We start from the raw sequence: 19,506 nt of genomic DNA on the forward strand, positions 1-19,506 counted from the left end.
GTGAGCCTGTTGCCAGCAGGTCTCACTGAAAATAAAAAACCTAAACTATACTTTCTTTCTAGGAGCTCAGGAGAGCCCCTAGTGTGCATTTAGCTCGGCCGGGCACAGAAATCTAACTGAGGTCTGGAGGAGGGTCATAGGGGGAGGAGCCAGTGCACACCAGATAGTCCTAAATCTTTCTTTAGATGTGCCCAGTCTCCTGCGGAGCCGTCTATTCCCATGGTCCTTACGGAGTCCCCAGCATCCACTAGGACGTCAGAGAAATTAATATATCTATTAGCACACGCCGGTCTATATGGATTATCTATAGACCGGCGTGTGCTAATAGAGACACTCAGGGCATGTAATACCATAGGCTGAGGTACTGCTAGCACACAGTATGGCTGCTGGTGACAGTTACATGATGTGAGGAGGAGAGCAGGAGTATAATAGGGGCTGATGGCTCCTGATGTATGATATACACCAGAGAGTGTGGGGAGGAGACTGGTCAGATCTCTGGGCTGGTAACACAGTGACATGATGTGAGGGGAGAGCAGGAGTATAACAGGGGCTGATGGCTCCTGATGTATGATATACACCAGAGAGTGTGGGGAGGAGACTGGTCAGATCTCTGGGCTGGTAACACAGTGACATGATGTGAGGGGAGAGCAGGAGTATAACAGGGGCTGATGGCTCCTGATGTATGATATACACCAGAGAGTGTGGGGAGGAGACTGGTCAGATCTCTGGGCTGGTAACACACAGTGACATGATGTGAGTAGGAGTATAATAGGGGCTGATGGCTCCTGATGTATGAGATACACCAGAGAGTGTGGGGAGGAGACTGGTCAGATCTCTGGGCTGGTAACACACAGTGACATGACGTGAGGGGAGAGCAGGAGTATAATAGGGGCTGATGTCTCCTGGTGTATGAGATACACCAGAGAGTGTGGGGAGGAGACTGGTCAGATCTCTGGGCTGGTAACACACAGTGACATGTGAGGGGGAGAGCAGGAGTATAATAGGGGCTGATGGCTCCTGATGTATGAGATACACCAGAGAGTGTGGGGAGGAGACTGGTCAGATCTCTGGGCTGGTAACACACAGTGACATGATGTGAGGGGAAGAGCAGGAGTATAATAGGGGCTGATGATTCCTGATGTATGAGATAAACTAAAGAATGTGGGGAGGAGACTGGTCAGATCTCTGTGCTGGAAACTGACATGATGTGAGGGGGAGAGCAGGAGTATAATTGGTGCTTGCTGTCGGAGGCCCTGGCGGCCACATGGTTAATAGCAGCCGTGGCACTGAAGGGGTTAACCCTTAAGTGTCCGGCGCCATTTACAGGACACTAGGCGCTTGGTGACACTTTTAAAATGCACTGACGCTAGGCACCAGGTATTGAAATGTAAAAAAATCATCATCGATGGCGCTCTGCTGCGGCCCGGATCCTCTCCAGTGGCAGCGAAGTGGTAAACCCCCGGCGCGTACACACACCAGCGCCAGAGGAGAGAGTGCTGCAAGGCGCCGCAGCTGGGAGACCAGGACCTCCGGCTCCCGGTGTATGCGCCGGAGAAAGGAGCCACAGATGACCAGATTGCGCCACAGATGGGGGACCAGGCTAGCCGGCTCCCTGTGCGGCGGGAGGAGACAGGTGCTGAGGTCCAGGAGCTGGGCTCCCTGCGCCTCAACATTGCAGTGGGAGAGGGCCGCGGCGGCCAGTATGAACGTCATGGGCTGCCGGGCTCCAGGAGGGAGCAGACATGGACACCGTGGGTGCGCCACTCACAGGGGACCGGGCTAGCCGGCTCCCTAGCGGCGGGGGGATCCATAGAGATCACCCTCGGTGAACAGAAAACCCTGACAGAGGATCTAGGCTGCCCATCTCTGGAGCCCGAATTCAGTAAGCAGCTGGTGAGCTAGGTCCCGGGCAGATTCCTGGAAGTAAGTTTCAGCAGGAAAACTTTCCCCCAGCCCAGACTGATCATCACCAGGGTGGATCCCAACCCTCCAGGATGGGACGGTCAAAGAAGAGTGACCACTCCCCACTGTCCATAGAGGACAATGGAAGCTGTGCATGTGGCCAAGGTTTGCACAGCTCATGAGTAAATAGTGATTGGTTACCCCCTGTGGTACTGTGTGGAACATGGACATAAAAAGGAGGCCTGCGAGCCTCCAGAGTGTGTTATACCATTTGCGTTCTGCTGTAAACATCTGCAGTATTGGCGAGTCTTTTTTAAGACTATTTTGGGCAAATAAACATCTTCTGCCTCAAGATGACCGCCTCATCTTGCGACCTGCAGGGCTAGGCGAAACCTAGCTCAGTTTTCCGGCTGTCCAGGGTACACTCAGTGTCCCCAAACTCTGCCTTCCGCCAGCTACCGCGCAGAGTTCTAGACAAGCGACAAGTGGGGAATAGTCAGCACCACACAGGTGTGGTAAGACAATGTGTCGACGCATACAGAGCAGAACCGTGGTTCCAGGCACCACAGCAGGGTAGGAGTCTGGTGGTGGCATCATAGTCGGTAACATGCGATTACTGACGGTAAGTGGGAATCCCCTATCTGGCCAGGTACTGTGTCACCTAAACATCCATTCTGTGACTGGAGGCGGGACTCGAGGTGGTGAGGGCCCTCTTACGGAACCGTCAGGTCACAGTGCTGATGGCTCCTGACTCCCCCCACTGGAAAAATACACATTCATTAGTTTGTACTGACAGAGGAGGGTGTAGGATAAGAGATTGCTGTAGTCACTGAGTAAGGAGAATATGTGTTTATTACTCACCTGTGCTGATATCTGTAGGGATCTCCTCCTCCTTACACTGCTGATCATCCCTCACATACGTCTCTTCTTCTCCCTCTATATCTTCTGCCTTCATATCAGTCACATACGTCTCTTCTTCTCCCTCTATATCTTCTGCCTTTATATCAGTCACATACGTCTCTTCTTCTCCCTCTATATCTTCTGCCTTTATATCAGTCACATACGTCTCTTCTTCTCCCTCTATATCTTCTGCCTTTATATCATTCACATACGTCTCTTCTTCTACCTCTGTATCTTCTGCCTTTATATCATTCACATACGTCTCTTCTTCTACCTCTGTATCTTCTGCCTTTATAGCAGTCACATACATTTCTTCTCCCTCTATATCTTCTGCCTTTATATCAGTCACATACGTCTCTTCTTCTCCCTCTATATCTTCTGTTTTAATATCAGACAGACGTTCTACCTAAAAACACAAAAATTTGCACAGTCAGACTTAACTGAGGTGAAACAGTATAATATCAGTGTATAAGACACACAGCTTCTCTACAGATCATATAGTGACAGTCACTGAGATATATTGGAGAGACCCTAAATCCCACCTACCTGATCCTCCTGTGGGGTCCTGGTATTCTCCTCTGTACAATCCTGGGAATACAGAGGACGGGGACATCTCTCTGGGGTATCTCTGTTACTGGGCCCATCTGTAGGAGACACACAGTGACTGAGTACAGTGTATATATGTGATTATCAGATGATGTGTGTATGTAGGGGCCCCCATACCTGCTCTCCCCTGTACATTACATGACAGTCTCCTCTTACCCAGTGATGTGAGGGACCGGTGATTCTCCATCATCACGTCCTTGTACAGACCCCTGTGTTCCTCTATATACTCCCCCTCCTGCATGGAGACATAGACAGTGACATCCTGACATCTTGTAGGAACCCGACACACACAGTGATACATTCATCACCCAGATACATCCCCCAGTGTTACTGTATAATGTCCCATTCCCGGCAGTCCCCTCTCCAGTCACCACCCAGGCGCATCCCAGTGATCGCAAAAACGCGCTATGGCGCGTATTTTACCCGATAATTGATGGTGGGGACTCAAAAATAAAAAAAACACCGGGTCCCTCAGGACGCGCTCTGACCAGCAGCGCTGTCCTGCGCTGTCAGTCAGTTCCGTCTCCAGGGCATCAGAAGAAGGGAACTTGTAAGGGGAGGAGACCATACACAGTGTGTTCTACCGCCCCGCCTCCCCTCACCGTCTGCACCGCACACATTTAACATGGATTATCCTGCTATCACAGCAGTCAGTGTCAGTGAGTGACAGCAGTGGTTTGTAGTGTAGTGGACTCAAGCTGCCTGCTACGATCGGAAGTCTCAGCTCCGATCCCGCAGCAGAGACAGAGGGGGCAGAACTAGCCTCAATGAAGCGGCCGGCGGCATTATGCAAGAGACAGCCAGGTACTACAGTGAGTCAGCCTGACTCAGTGTGCTGGCAGGCGTCCGCATCGCTGAGGGAGGAGGTGAGGCTGTCCGGCCGGAGGAATCTACCTTTCCCCCGTGGAGGAAGGGAGAGAGGGGAGGAGAATCTGAGTACTATGTACTATGCTGACTGGAAATCACTGTGGTGGCTGCAGCCTGTGTATCGCGGTAGCTGGCAGGAGGCAGCCACGGAAGATGTAGCACGGAGGGAGGGGGAGGGAGGGGGGGGGGGAGAGAGCACTAAAGACCGGTCCAGTCCAGTCAGTCTGCTCTGCAGTGTCTGCCCCTAGTACATGCAGCCTGCAGGTCATGCCGCGATTCGCGGGTAATTAGGGGGCGGGGCTTAACACAATGAACTGCCCGCCCCCATCAGAGACCTGTGCCTGAGCTGCTGTAGTTGGTAGTGTATCTCATGCTGCCTTCCCCTCTCTCTCACACAGACACTGTCTTGTTCCTCTATATCTAACTCTCTCACATGCACCTCTCCCTCCCTGACACTCTCATGTTCCTCTCCCCGACACTCTCTCGCTTCACTCTCTCCCTGACACTCTCTCATGTGCCTCTCCCTGACACTCTCTCATGTGCCTCTCCCTCTCTCTCCCTGACACTCTCTCATGTGCCTCTCCCTCTCTCCCCAACATTCTCTCATGCGCCTCTCCCTCCCTCTCCCCAACACTGTCTCACTTCACTCTCATGCGCCTCTCCCTGACACTCTCTCTCATGTGCCTCTCCCTCTCCCTGACTCTCTCTCATGTGCCTCTCCCTGACAATCTCTCATATGCCTCTCCCTGACAATCTCTCATATGCCTCTCCCTCTCTCCCTGACAATCTCATGTGCCTCTTCCTGACACACTCTCATGCGCCTCCCTCTCCCTAACACTCTCCGTCTTGCTCCTCTCCCTGACACTCGTGCCTCTCCCTCTCTCCCCGACTCTCTACTCATGTGCCTCTCCCTCTCTCTGACACTGTCTTGCTCCTCTCCCTGACACTCATGTGCCTCTCCCTCTCTCTCCCTGACACTCATGTGCCTCTCCCTCTCCCTGACACTCTCTCTCATGAACCTCTCCCTCCCTGACTCTCTCTCTCATGTGCCTCTCCCTGACAATATCTCATATGCCTCTCCCTCTCTCCCTGACAATCTCATGTGCCTCTTCCTGACACACTCTCATGAGCCTCCCTCTCCCTAACACTCTCCGTCTTGCTCCTCTCCCTGACACTCATGTACCTCTCCCTCTCTCCCTGACTCTCTCCTCATGTGCCTCTCCCTCTCTCTGACACTGTCTTGCTCCTCTCCCTGACACTCATGTGCCTCTCCCTCTCTCTCCCTGACACTCTCATGTGCCACTCCCTCTCCCTGACACACACTCTCATGTGCCTCTCCCTCTCTCTCCCTGACACTGTCTTGCTCCTCTCCCTGACTCTCAGGCGCCTCTCCCTCCCTCCCTGACACTCTCATGTGCCTCTCCCTCTCTCTCCCTGACACTGTCTTGCTCCTCTCCCTGACTCTCAGGCGCCTCTCGCTCCCTGACACTCATGTGCCTCTCCCTCTCTCACGCAGCTCTCCCTCCCTCTCCCTGACACTCTCATGTGCCTCTCCCTCTCTCCCTGACACTCTCATGTGCCTCTCTCTCATGCAGCTCTCCCTACCTCTCCCTGACACACTCAAGTGCCTCTCCCTCTCTCTTCCTGACACACACTCATGCGCCTCTTCCTGACACACTCTCTCATGCTTCTCTCCATCTCTCTCCCTGACACACACTCTCATGCTTCTCTCCATCTCTCTCCCTGACACACACTCTCATGCTTCTCTCCATCTCTCTCCCTGACACACACTCTCATGCTCCTCTCCATCTCTCTCCCTGACATACTCTCTCATGCACCTCTCCCTCTCTCCCTGACATCCTCTTAAATGCCCCTCTTTCTCTCTCCGACGCTGTCTCTCTCTTCCTGACACTCTCATGTTCCTCTCCCCGACACTCTCTCGCTTCACTCTCTCCCTGACACTCTCTCATGTGCCTCTCCCTGACACTCTCTCATGTGCCTCTCCCTCTCTCTCCCTGACACTCTCTCATGTGCCTCTCCCTCTCTCCCCAACATTCTCTCATGCGCCTCTCCCTCCCTCTCCCCAACACTGTCTCACTTCACTCTCATGCGCCTCTCCCTGACACTCTCTCTCATGTGCCTCTCCCTCTCCCTGACACTCTCTCTCATGTGCCTCTCCCTGACAATCTCTCATATGCCTCTCCCTCTCTCCCTGACAATCTCATGTGCCTCTTCCTGACACACTCTCATGCGCCTCCCTCTCCCTAACACTCTCCGTCTTGCTCCTCTCCCTGACACTCGTGCCTCTCCCTCTCTCCCCGACTCTCTACTCATGTGCCTCTCCCTCTCTCTGACACTGTCTTGCTCCTCTCCCTGACACTCATGTGCCTCTCCCTCTCTCTCCCTGACACTCATGTGCCTCTCCCTCTCCCTGACACTCTCTCTCATGAACCTCTCCCTCCCTGACTCTCTCTCTCATGTGCCTCTCCCTGACAATATCTCATATGCCTCTCCCTCTCTCCCTGACAATCTCATGTGCCTCTTCCTGACACACTCTCATGCGCCTCCCTCTCCCTAACACTCTCCGTCTTGCTCCTCTCCCTGACACTCATGTGCCTCTCCCTCTCTCCCTGACTCTCTCCTCATGTGCCTCTCCCTCTCTCTGACACTGTCTTGCTCCTCTCCCTGACACTCATGTGCCTCTCCCTCTCTCCCTGACTCTCTACTCATGTGCCTCTCCCTCTCTCTGACACTGTCTTGCTCCTCTCCCTGACACTCATGTGCCTCTCCCTCTCTCTCCCTGACACTCTCATGTGCCACTCCCTCTCCCTGACACACACTCTCATGTGCCTCTCCCTCTCTCTCCCTGACACTGTCTTGCTCCTCTCCCTGACTCTCAGGCGCCTCTCCCTCCCTGACACTCTCATGTGCCTCTCCCTCTCTCTCCCTGACACTGTCTTGCTCCTCTCCCTGACTCTCAGGCGCCTCTCGCTCCCTGACACTCTCATGTGCCTCTCCCTCTCTCACGCAGCTCTCCCTCCCTCTCCCTGACACTCTCATGTGCCTCTCCCTCTCTCCCTGACACTCTCATGTGCCTCTCCCTCTCTCTGACTCTCTCATGTGCCTCTCTCTCATGCAGCTCTCCCTACCTCTCCCTGACACACTCAAGTGCCTCTCCCTCTCTCTTCCTGACACACACTCATGCGCCTCTTCCTGACACTCTCTCATGCTTCTCTCCATCTCTCTCCCTGACACACACTCTCATGCTTCTCTCCCTGACACACACTCTCATGCTTCTCTCCATCTCTCTCCCTGACACACACTCTCATGCTCCTCTCCATCTCTCTCCCTGACATACTCTCTCATGCACCTCTCCCTCTCTCCCTGACATCCTCTTAAATGCCCCTCTTTCTCTCTCCGACGCTGTCTCTCTCTTCCTGACACTGTCTTTCTTACTCCCCTCTCCCTCTCTGACACACTCACTCGCTCCCCTCCCTATCTCCTGCTCCTCCCCCTCTCTCTGTAACACCCTCCAGTGATCACAAAATACGCGTTATAGCGCATTGACTCAGTTTTTAAAAATGAGCGGGTCCTCCAGGACGCGCTGATGCCTGTGTGCACCGTGTCAGCCAATAAGAATTCACTGACCTGCTCCACTTGTCTGCCCTGATACACTGACAGCAGCCAGCTGCATCAGAGCGGCCTGACCCCACTGCCTCACAGTAACAACCCACACAGCAGCTGCAGCTAGCGTATCTCCTGGGCAGCAGAATGTCTGTCTTCAGCCTTCACCCTCTCCCTGATGACAGAGACCGGCTGAGCTGTCATGCGCAGAGCCGTCTCATGAGTCCCGAAAGGAGCATCTGCCGAGCACCGGACATCGCCTCCTAGATACCAGCCGTCACCCCTCCTACACACCCAGCGCTTCAGCATCCTCTTCTTGGCTGCAGCTACGCTGACCAGGATGCCATCATTGGAGAGTACCCACACACAGCCACGGCTACTTCCTCAGCATTACTTCCCGCACTCGGCACCTGGTAAGATGTGTATAGTACTATAGGGGTGCTGTCATATACGCCCACGGTCCCCGCTGCCAGCCACACACGTGTGTAAAGGTTGTGTCTCCGGTGCCCCAGCAGCCATCTACCCTTACCCTACCACCAGTACTTCCTGCCTCTAACCCCCTCGCCCCCCTGCACTGTCCCACCTATCCACTGTCCCCAATATCTACCCATGCTGTCTCCCTACCCCCAGCACTTCCTGCCCCTAACCCCCTCCTTGCCCCCAGTACAGCCCCAGCTATCCCCTACCCACAGTAACTACCCATGCCCTCTTTCTATCCCCAGTATCTATCCATACCCCCTCCCTACCGGTACTTCTGCCCCTAACCCCCCCCCCCCCCCCCTGCTCTCCAGTACTACCCCAGCTGCTATCTACCCAAGCCGCATCTCTACCCCCAGTACTGCCTGCCCCTAACCCCCTCCTTGCCACCCTGTACCATCCAAGCCATCTACTCGTGCCCCCTCTATACCCCCAATACTACCAGCCCCTAACCCCCTCCATGCCCCCACTACTGCCCTAGCTGCTATCTAGCTATGCCTCTCTTCGACCCCCAGTACTTCCTGCCCCTAAATCCCTCCTTGCCCCCCAGTACTGCCACAGCTGCTATCTACAATTAACCCCTAACTACTCCAAGCACTGCCTGCCACTAGCCACCCCAACACAGTTTCAACTGTCTGAACTTACTTTCTCCCTACCCCCAGCGCTGCCTACCTTTACAGCCCCGCTCTGCCCCAACTTCTCCCTGCTTCACCCCAACTGCTACTTGCTTTTTACCCCTCTATCCTAAATGCCACCTGGCCCCCGCACAGTCCCAACTGCAACCTTCCCTCTCCCCTCATAAAGTGTGATGGGACCCAGAAACGGTGGAGTAGGACTCCAATTTTTTATAGTGAGGGGTCCCTAGGACCCACAATTTATTTCGCACAGCGCGATCACTGCATCCCCTGGTGTTACTGTATAATGTCCCATTCCCGGCAGTCACCTCTCCAGTCATCACCCAGACACATCCCCTGGTGTTACTGTATAATGTCCCATTCCCAGCAGTCACCTCTCCAGTCATCACCCAGACACATCCCCTGGTGTTACTGTATAATGTCCCATTCCCAGCAGTCACCTCTCCAGTCATCACCCAGACACATCCCCTGGTGTTACTGTATAATGTCCCATTCCCAGCAGTCACCTCTCCAGTCATCACCCAGACACATCCCCTGGTGTTACTGTATAATGTCCCATTCCCAGCAGTCACCTCTCCAGTCATCACCCAGACACATCCCCTGGTGTTACTGTATAATGTCCCATTCCCAGCAGTCACCTCTCCAGTCATCACCCAGACACATCCCCTGGTGTTACTGTATAATGTCCCATTACCAGCTGTCACCTCTCCAGTCATCACCCAGACACATCCCCTGGTGTTATTGTATAATGTCCCATTCCCAGCAGTCACCTCTCCAGTCATCCCCCAGACACATCCCCTGGTGTTACTGTATAATGCCCCATTCCCGGCAGTCACCTCTCCAGTCATCACCCAGACACGTTCCCCGATGTTACTGTATAATACCCCATCCCCAGCAGTCACCTCTCCAGTCATCACCCAGACACATCCCCTGGTGTTACTGTATAATGTCCCATTACCAGCTGTCACCTCTCCAGTCATCACCCAGACACATACCCCTGGTGTTACTGTATAATGCCCCATTCCCAGCAGTCACCTCTCCAGTCATCACCCAGACACATCCCCTGGTGTTACTGTATAATGTCCCATTCCCAGCAGTCACCTCTCCAGTCATCCCCCAGACACATCCCCTGGTGTTACTGTATAATGTCCCATTCCCAGCAGTCACCTCTCCAGTCAGCAGCTGAATGATCTTGTTAGGGAGTTCCAGGATCTTCTGGTCAATGTGTCTCATGTGTCAGTGAGTGAGGTGGAGGCACCGTGATGGGGCTCTGGGTCCTGCGCAGTCCTCCTGACACACGGGGATGGCTGCTCGGTGTCTCACACTCACCGGATGTCTTCTTCACTACTGTGTAACCCTGCGAAATGGGGGAGACATCACTGTAAATACACACAGATCCCCTCACCTCCCCAGTCATGTCCCTGTATTATTAATATAGATATAAGTGATGTCACTGTGACACTCCCAGATCCCCTCACGTCCCCAGTCATGTCCCTGTATTATTACTACTGTGCCAATAGACACACTCATCCCAACCCACACAGTGCACCTGTCCTGTAACGGGCACACTTACCTCTGCATTATGGTTACCTCCTTTCTACTCAATGTACCTACCAGACATACACACCAGGGACGTGCGGTGAGGTACATTTATCAGGAGGCACTGGCTAGTACCAGAGCCAGATTTACACACAATATATGAGCCCAAGGATTACACACAGGTGCAGCGGGATACACCCGTGGGCATTATACACAGGTGCAGCGGTATACACCCGTGGGCATTATACACAGGTGCAGCGGTATACACCCGTGGGCATTATACACAGGTGCAGCGGTATACACCCGTGGGCAATATACACAGGTGCAGAGGTATACACCCGTGGGCTCTATACACAGGTGCAGAGGCATACACCCGTGGGCTCTATACACAGGTGCAGAGGCATACACCCGTGGGCTCTATACACAGGTGCAGAGGCATGCACCCGTGGGCTCTATACACAGGTGCAGAGGCATGCACCCGTGGGCTCTATACACAGGTGCAGAGGCATGCACCCGTGGGCTCTATACACAGGTGCAGAGGCATGCACCCGTGGGCTCTATACACAGGTGCAGAGGTATACACACCCGTGGGCATTAGACACAGGTGCAGAGGTATACACACCCGTGGGCATTAGACACAGGTGCAGAGGTATACACACCCGTGGGCATTAGACACAGGTGCAGAGGTATACACACCCGTGGGCATTAGACACAGGTGCAGAGGTATACACACCCGTGGGCATTAGACACAGGTGCAGAGGTATACACACCCGTGGGCATTAGACACAGGTGCAGAGGTATACACACCCGTGGGCATTAGACACAGGTGCAGAGGTATACACACCCGTGGGCATTAGACACAGGTGCAGAGGTATACACACCCGTGGGCATTAGACACAGGTGCAGAGGTATACACACCCGTGGGCATTAGACACAGGTGCAGAGGTATACACACCCGTGGGCATTAGACACAGGTGCAGAGGTATACACACCCGTGGGCATTAGACACAGGTGCAGAGGTATACACACCCGTGGGCATTAGACACAGGTGCAGAGGTATACACACCCGTGGGCATTAGACACAGGTGCAGAGGTATACACACCCGTGGGCATTAGACACAGGTGCAGAGGTATACACACCCGTGGGCATTAGACACAGGTGCAGAGGTATACACACCCGTGGGCATTAGACACAGGTGCAGAGGTATACACACACGTGGGCATTAGACACAGGTGCAGAGGTATACACACCCGTGGGCATTAGACACAGGTGCAGAGGTATACACACACGTGGGCATTAGACACAGGTGCAGAGGTATACACACACGTGGGCATTAGACACAGGTGCAGAGGTATACACACACGTGGGCATTAGACACAGGTGCAGAGGTATACACACACGTGGGCATTAGACACAGGTGCAGAGGTATACACACACGTGGGCATTAGACACAGGTGCAGAGGTATACACACACGTGGGCATTAGACACAGGTGCAGAGGTATACACACACGTGGGCATTAGACACAGGTGCAGAGGTATACACACACGTGGGCATTAGACACAGGTGCAGAGGTATACACACACGTGGGCATTAGACACAGGTGCAGAGGTATACACACACGTGGGCATTAGACACAGGTGCAGAGGTATACACACACGTGGGCATTAGACACAGGTGCAGAGGTATACACACACGTGGGCATTAGACACAGGTGCAGAGGTATACACACACGTGGGCATTAGACACAGGTGCAGAGGTATACACACACGTGGGCATTAGACACAGGTGCAGAGGTATACACACACGTGGGCATTAGACACAGGTGCAGAGGTATACACACACGTGGGCATTAGACACAGGTGCAGAGGTATACACACACGTGGGCATTAGACACAGGTGCAGAGGTATACACACACGTGGGCATTAGACACAGGTGCAGAGGTATACACACACGTGGGCATTAGACACAGGTGCAGAGGTATACACACACGTGGGCATTAGACACAGGTGCAGAGGTATACACACACGTGGGCATTAGACACAGGTGCAGAGGTATACACACACGTGGGCATTAGACACAGGTGCAGAGGTATACACACACGTGGGCATTAGACACAGGTGCAGAGGTATACACACACGTGGGCATTAGACACAGGTGCAGAGGTATACACACACGTGGGCATTAGACACAGGTGCAGAGGTATACACACACGTGGGCATTAGACACAGGTGCAGAGGTATACACACACGTGGGCATTAGACACAGGTGCAGAGGTATACACACACGTGGGCATTAGACACAGGTGCAGAGGTATACACACACGTGGGCATTAGACACAGGTGCAGAGGTATACACACACGTGGGCATTATACACAGGTGCAGAGGTATACACACACGTGGGCATTATACACAGGTGCAGAGGTATACACACACGTGGGCATTATACACAGGTGCAGAGGTATACACACATTTGGGCATTATACACAGGTGCAGCAGTATATACACATTTGGGCATTATATACAGGTGCAGCAGTATACACATGTGGGCAATATACACAGGTGCAGCGGTATATACACGTGGGCATTATACACAGGTGCAGAGGTATACACACGTGGGCATTATACACAGGTGCAGAGGTATACACACACGTGGGCATTAGACACAGGTGCAGAGGTATACACACACGTGGGCATTAGACACAGGTGCAGAGGTATACACACACGTGGGCATTAGACACAGGTGCAGAGGTATACACACACGTGGGCATTAGACACAGGTGCAGAGGTATACACACACGTGGGCATTAGACACAGGTGCAGAGGTATACACACACGTGGGCATTAGACACAGGTGCAGAGGTATACACACACGTGGGCATTAGACACAGGTGCAGAGGTATACACACACGTGGGCATTAGACACAGGTGCAGAGGTATACACACACGTGGGCATTAGACACAGGTGCAGAGGTATACACACACGTGGGCATTAGACACAGGTGCAGAGGTATACACACACGTGGGCATTAGACACAGGTGCAGAGGTATACACACACGTGGGCATTAGACACAGGTGCAGAGGTATACACACGTGGGCATTAGACACAGGTGCAGAGGTATACACACACGTGGGCATTAGACACAGGTGCAGAGGTATACACACACGTGGGCATTAGACACAGGTGCAGAGGTATACACACACGTGGGCATTAGACACAGGTGCAGAGGTATACACACACGTGGGCATTAGACACAGGTGCAGAGGTATACACACACGTGGGCATTAGACACAGGTGCAGAGGTATACACACACGTGGGCATTAGACACAGGTGCAGAGGTATACACACACGTGGGCATTAGACACAGGTGCAGAGGTATACACACACGTGGGCATTAGACACAGGTGCAGAGGTATACACACACGTGGGCATTAGACACAGGTGCAGAGGTATACACACGTGGGCATTAGACACAGGTGCAGAGGTATACACACACGTGGGCATTAGACACAGGTGCAGAGGTACACACACGTGGGCATTAGACACAGGTGCAGAGGTACACACACGTGGGCATTAGACACAGGTGCAGAGGTACACACACGTGGGCATTAGACACAGGTGCAGAGGTACACACACGTGGGCATTAGACACAGGTGCAGCGGTATACACACGTGGGCATTAGACACAGGTGCAGCGGTATACACACGTGGGCATTAGACACAGGTGCAGTGGTATACACACGTGGGCATCATACACAGGTGCAGTGGTATACACAAGTGGGCATTATAAACAGGTGCAGAGGTATACACAAGTGGGCATTATAAACAGGTGCAGAGGTATACACACGTGGGCATTAGACACAGGTGCAGAGGTATACACACATTTGGGCATTATACACAGGTGCAGCAGTGTATACATGTGGATATTATACACAGGTGCAGCAGTATATACACATTTGGGCATTATATACAGGTGCAGCAGTATACACATGTGGGCAATATACACAGGTGCAGTGGTATATACATGTGGACATTATACACAGGTGCAGCAGTTTACACTCATTTGGGCATTATACACAGGAGGAGTAGTATAAATTTGGTGAGTGCGGGTAAGGTAGGTTGAGGGGGGGGCACTGCCTCACCTACCCTAGAATTTTTACTTCAGACTTTTGACTACAGAAATGATTAGAATAATACAAAGATGATATTTATATGTTCTTTGTATATTTTATATACTGTATAGATTCAAAACTGTGGCGTATATGTTAGTATGACAGGAAAAGCTCAGTCTCCCCGCACGTCACTGATGCACAGGTACACCCAACCCCATGTGTGCGGAGCGTTCTACCCTCACTTCTGCTGTGCACACTTCTCCCACCACAACCAAACTGTGATGTGTGCGCATCCTACCCTCACTGATGTGCCTACTGACACCTACCCCGCACCCATGTAGCCACCTGACACGCACCCCTCCCCCATGCAGCCACCGGTCACACATCCCACCCTCACTGATGTGCCTACTGGTCACCTACCCCGCACCCATGTAGCCACCTGACACGCACCCCTCCCCCATGCAGCCACCGGTCACACATCCCACCCTCACTGATGTGACTACTGGTCACCTACCCCGCACCCATGTAGCCACCTGACACACACCCCACCCCCATGCAGCTACAATCACACATCCCACCCTCACTATGCTGTGCCTGCTGGTTATACCCCCAATGCAGCCACCGGTCACGCAACCTCACCCCCATGCAGCCACAAGGTCACACAACTCCTCCCCCATGCAGCCACCGGACACGCCGTCAGGTAAAGGCCAGGGGCGGGGGGGGGGGGGGGCAACGACAGGTGACGGCCGGGGGGCGACAGACACAGGTGACGGCCGGGGGAGGCGGGTGGCGGGGAAACGACAGGTGACGGCCGGGGGGGGGGGGTTGAAACGACAGCTGACGGCCAGGGGGGCGGGGGAAAACGACGACAGGTGACGGCCATGGGGGGGGGGGGCTACGCCAGGTGACAGTCAGGGGGGACGGCAGGTGATGAAAAGGGGGTGGCAGGAGAGGAAGATGTGTCAGGGGACAGCCAGGCAGATGCAGGAGAGGCAGTAGGCAGCAGGTGATGGGGCATTAGGACAATGTCAGGGGCAGCAGAGGGGGCATTAATTAGGAGAATGTCAGGGGCAGCAGGTGAGGGGGCATTAGGAGAATGTCAGGGGCAGCAGGTGAGGGGGCATTAGGAGAATGTCAGGGGCAGCAGGTGAGGGGGCATTAGGAGAGTGTCAGGGGCAGCAGGTGAGGGGGCATTAGGAGAGTGTCAGGGGCAGCAGGTGAGGGGACAGCAGGGGAATGTCAGGGGCAGCAGGGGAATGTCAGGGGCAGCAAGTGAGGGAGCATTAGGGGAATGTCAGGGGCAGCAAGTGAGGGAGCATTAGGGGAATGTCAGGGGCAGCAAGTGAGGGAGCATTAGGGGAATGTCAGGGGCAGCAAGTGAGGGGGCATTAGGGGAATGTCAGGGGCAGCAAGTGAGGGGGTATTAGGAGAATATAGGGGCAGGTGGGAGGCTATTAGGAAAATATAGGGGCAGCAGGTGAGGGGCTATTAGGAAAATATAGGGGCAGCAGGTGAGGGGCTATTAGGAAAATATAGGGGCAGCAGGTGAGGGGGTATTAGGAAAATATAGGGGCAGCAGGTGAGGGGGTATTAGGAAAATATAGGGGGAGCAGGTGAGGGGGCATTAGGGCAATGTCAGGGGCCGAGCAGGTGAGGGGGCATTAGGGCAATGTCAGGGGCCGAGCAGGTGAGGGGGCATTAGGGCAATGTCAGGGGCCGAGCAGGTGAGGGGGCATTAGGGCAATGTCAGGGGCCGAGCAGGTGAGGGGGCATTAGGGCAATGTCAGGGGCCGAGCAGGTGAGGGGGCATTAGGGCAATGTCAGGGGCCGAGCAGGTGAGGGGGCATTAGGGCAATGTCAGGGGCCGAGCAGGTGAGGGGGCATTAGGGCAATGTCAGGGGCCGAGCAGGTGAGGGGGCATTAGGGCAATGTCAGGGGCAGAGCAGGTGAGGGGGCATTAGGGCAATGTCAGGGGCAGAGCAGGTGAGGGGGCATTAGGGCAATGTCAGGGGCAGAGCAGGTGAGGGGGCATTAGGGCAATGTCAGGGGCAGAGCAGGTGAGGGGGCATTAGGGCAATGTCAGGGGCAGAGCAGGTGAGGGGGCATTAGGGCAATGTCAGGGGCAGAGCAGGTGAGGGGGCATTAGGGCAATGTCAGGGGCAGAGCAGGTGAGGGGGCATTAGGGCAATGTCAGGGGCAGAGCAGGTGAGGGGGCATTAGGGCAATGTCAGGGGCAGAGCAGGTGAGGGGGCATTAGGGCAAAGTCAGGGGCAGAGCAGGTGAGGGGGCATTAGGGCAATGTCAGGGGCAGAGCAGGTGAGGGGGCATTAGGGCAATGTCAGGGGCAGAGCAGGTGAGGGCATTAGGGCAATGTCAGGGGCAGCAGGTGAGAGGGCATTAGGACAATGTCAGGGGCAGCAGGTGAGAGGGCATTAGGACAATGTCAGGGGCCACAGGTGAGGGGGCATTAGGGCAATGTCAGGGGCCACAGGTGAGGGGGCATTAGGGCAATGTCAGGGGCCGCAGGTGAGAGGGCATTAGGACAATGTCAGGGGCAGCAGGTGAGAGGGCATTAGGACAATGTCAGGGGCAGCAGGTGAGAGGGCATTAGGACAATGTCAGGGGCAGCAGGTGTGGGAGCATTAGGACAATGTCAGCGGCAGCAGGTGAGGGGGCATTAGGACAATGTCAGCGGCAGCAGGTGAGGGGGCATTAGGAGATTGTAGGGAATGCAGGTGAGGGGGTATTAAGAGAATGTCAGTGGCAGGAGAGAGGGCAATAGAAGGGCATTAGGTGAGGGGGCATTAGTAGAATGTCAGGGGAAGGAGAGGGGATATTAGGATAGGTTGGGACAGGAGAGGTGGTATTAGGAGAGGATCGGGGCTGTAGAGGGGATATTAGGAGAGTTTCGGGCAGGAAATGGGGTATTAGGAGAGGATGGGGTAGGAGAGGGGGTATTAGGAGAGGTAGGAGGCAGGATAGGGGTATTAGGAGAGGATGGGGCAGGAGAGGTGGTATTAGGAGAGGATGGGGCAGGAGAGGTGGTATTAGGAGAGGTTGCGGGCAGGAGAGGGGGCATTAGGAGAGGTTGCGGGCAGGAGGGGGCATTAGGAGAGGATGGGGCAGGACAGGGTCATTAGGAGAGGTTGGGGGAACGATAGGGGGTATTAGGAGAGGATGGGGCAGGAGAGGGGGTATTAGGAGAGGTTGGGGGCATTAGGAGAGGATAGGGGGTATTAGGAGAGGATGGGGGCAGAATAGGGGGTATTAGGAGAGGATGGGGGCAGGAGAGGGGGTATTAGGAGAGGATGGGGGCAGGAGAGGGGGTATTAGGAGAGGTGGGGGCAGGAGAGGGGGTATTAGGAGAGGTGGGGGCAGGAGAGGGGGTATTAGGAGAGGTGGGGGCAGGAGAGGGGGTATTAGGAGAGGTTGGGGGCAGGAGAGGGGGTATTAGGAGAGGTTGGGGCAGGAGAGGGGGTATTAGGAGAGGTTGGGGGCAGGAGAGGGGTATTAGGAGAGGATGGGGGCAGGAGAGGGGGTATTAGGAGAGGTGGGGACAGGAGAGGGGGTATTAGGAGAGGATGGGGGCAGGATAGGGGGTATTAGAAGAGGTTGGGGCAGGAGAGGGGGTATTAGGAGAGGTGGGGGCAGGAGAGGGGGTATTAGGAGAGGTGGGGGCAGGAGAGGGGGTATTAGGAGAGGTTGGGGGCAGGAGAGGGGGTATTAGGAGAGGTAGGAGGCAGGAGAGGGGGTATTAGGAGAGGTTGGGGCAGGAGAGGGGGCATTAGGAGAAATTGGGGGCTGGAGAGGGGGTGTTAGGAGAGGTTGGGGGCAGGAGAGGGGGCATTAGGAGAGGATGGGGCAGGATAGGAGTTATTAGGAGAGGTTGGAGCAGGATAGGGGGTATTAAGAGAGGTTGGGGCAGGAGAGAGGGTATTAAGAGAGGTTGGGGCAGGAGAGAGGGTATTAAGAGAGGATGGGGGCAGGAGAGGGGTATTAAGAGAGGTTGAGGCTGGAGAAGGGGTATTAAGAGAGGTTGAGGCTGGAGAAGGGGTATTAGGAGGGGTTGGGGGCAGGAGAGGGGGCATTAGGAGAGGATGGGGCAGGAGAGGGGCATTAGGAGAGGATGGGGCAGGATAGGGGTATTAGGAGGGGTTGGGGGCAGGAGAGGGGGTATTAGGAGAGGATGGGGCAGGAGAGGGGCATTAGGAGAGGTTGGGGGAACGATAGGGGGTATTAGGAGAGGATGGGGCAGGAGAGGGGGTATTAGGAGAGGTTGCGGGCAGGAGAGGGGGCATTAGGAGAGGATGGGGCAGGACAGGGTCATTAGGAGAGGTTGGGGGAACGATAGGGGGTATTAGGAGAGGATGGGGCAGGAGAGGGGGTATTAGGAGAGGTTGGGGGCATTAGGAGAGGATAGGGGGTATTAGGAGAAGTTGGGGCAGGAGAGGGGGTATTAGGAGAGGATGGGGCAGGAGAGGGGGTATTAGGAGAGGATGGGGCAGGAGAGGGGGTATTAGGAGAGGATGGGGCAGGAGAGGGGGTATTAGGAGAGGATGGGGCAGGAGAGGGGGTATTAGGAGAGGATGGGGCAGGAGAGGGGGTATTAGGAGAGGATGGGGCAGGAGAGGGGGTATTAGGAGAGGATGGGGCAGGAGAGGGGGTATTAGGAGAGGATGGGGCAGGAGAGGGGGTATTAGGAGAGGATGGGGCAGGAGAGGGGGTATTAGGAGAGGTTGGGGCAGGAGAGGGGGTATTAGGAGAGGTTGGGGCAGGAGAGGGGGTATTAGGAGAGGTTGGGGCAGGAGAGGGGGTATTAGGAGAGGTTGGGGCAGGAGAGG

The 19,506-nt window shown here is 54.6% G+C and overlaps 1 protein-coding gene across 2 annotated transcripts in view; it reads right to left on the reverse strand.

The window, feature by feature from the left end:
- LOC134983911 (oocyte zinc finger protein XlCOF8.4-like) overlaps positions 1 to 19,506 on the reverse strand; it is a 46,215-nt gene that overhangs the window by 25,153 nt on the left and 1,556 nt on the right. For both annotated transcript variants that reach the window (XM_063949523.1, XM_063949522.1), the window contains exons 2-5: positions 10,179 to 10,368; positions 3,565 to 3,643; positions 3,345 to 3,446; positions 2,764 to 3,204 (exon numbers count right to left, since the gene is read on the reverse strand). In XM_063949523.1, coding sequence (XP_063805593.1) covers positions 2,764 to 3,204; positions 3,345 to 3,446; positions 3,565 to 3,643; positions 10,179 to 10,244 — 688 coding nt within the window. In that variant the 5' untranslated portion in view covers positions 10,245 to 10,368. The remainder of the gene's footprint in view (positions 1 to 2,763; positions 3,205 to 3,344; positions 3,447 to 3,564; positions 3,644 to 10,178; positions 10,369 to 19,506) is intronic.

The sequence above is a fragment of the Pseudophryne corroboree genome (genome assembly GCF_028390025.1).
Source record: "Pseudophryne corroboree isolate aPseCor3 chromosome 3 unlocalized genomic scaffold, aPseCor3.hap2 SUPER_3_unloc_29, whole genome shotgun sequence".
Lineage (NCBI taxonomy): Eukaryota > Metazoa > Chordata > Amphibia > Anura > Myobatrachidae > Pseudophryne > Pseudophryne corroboree.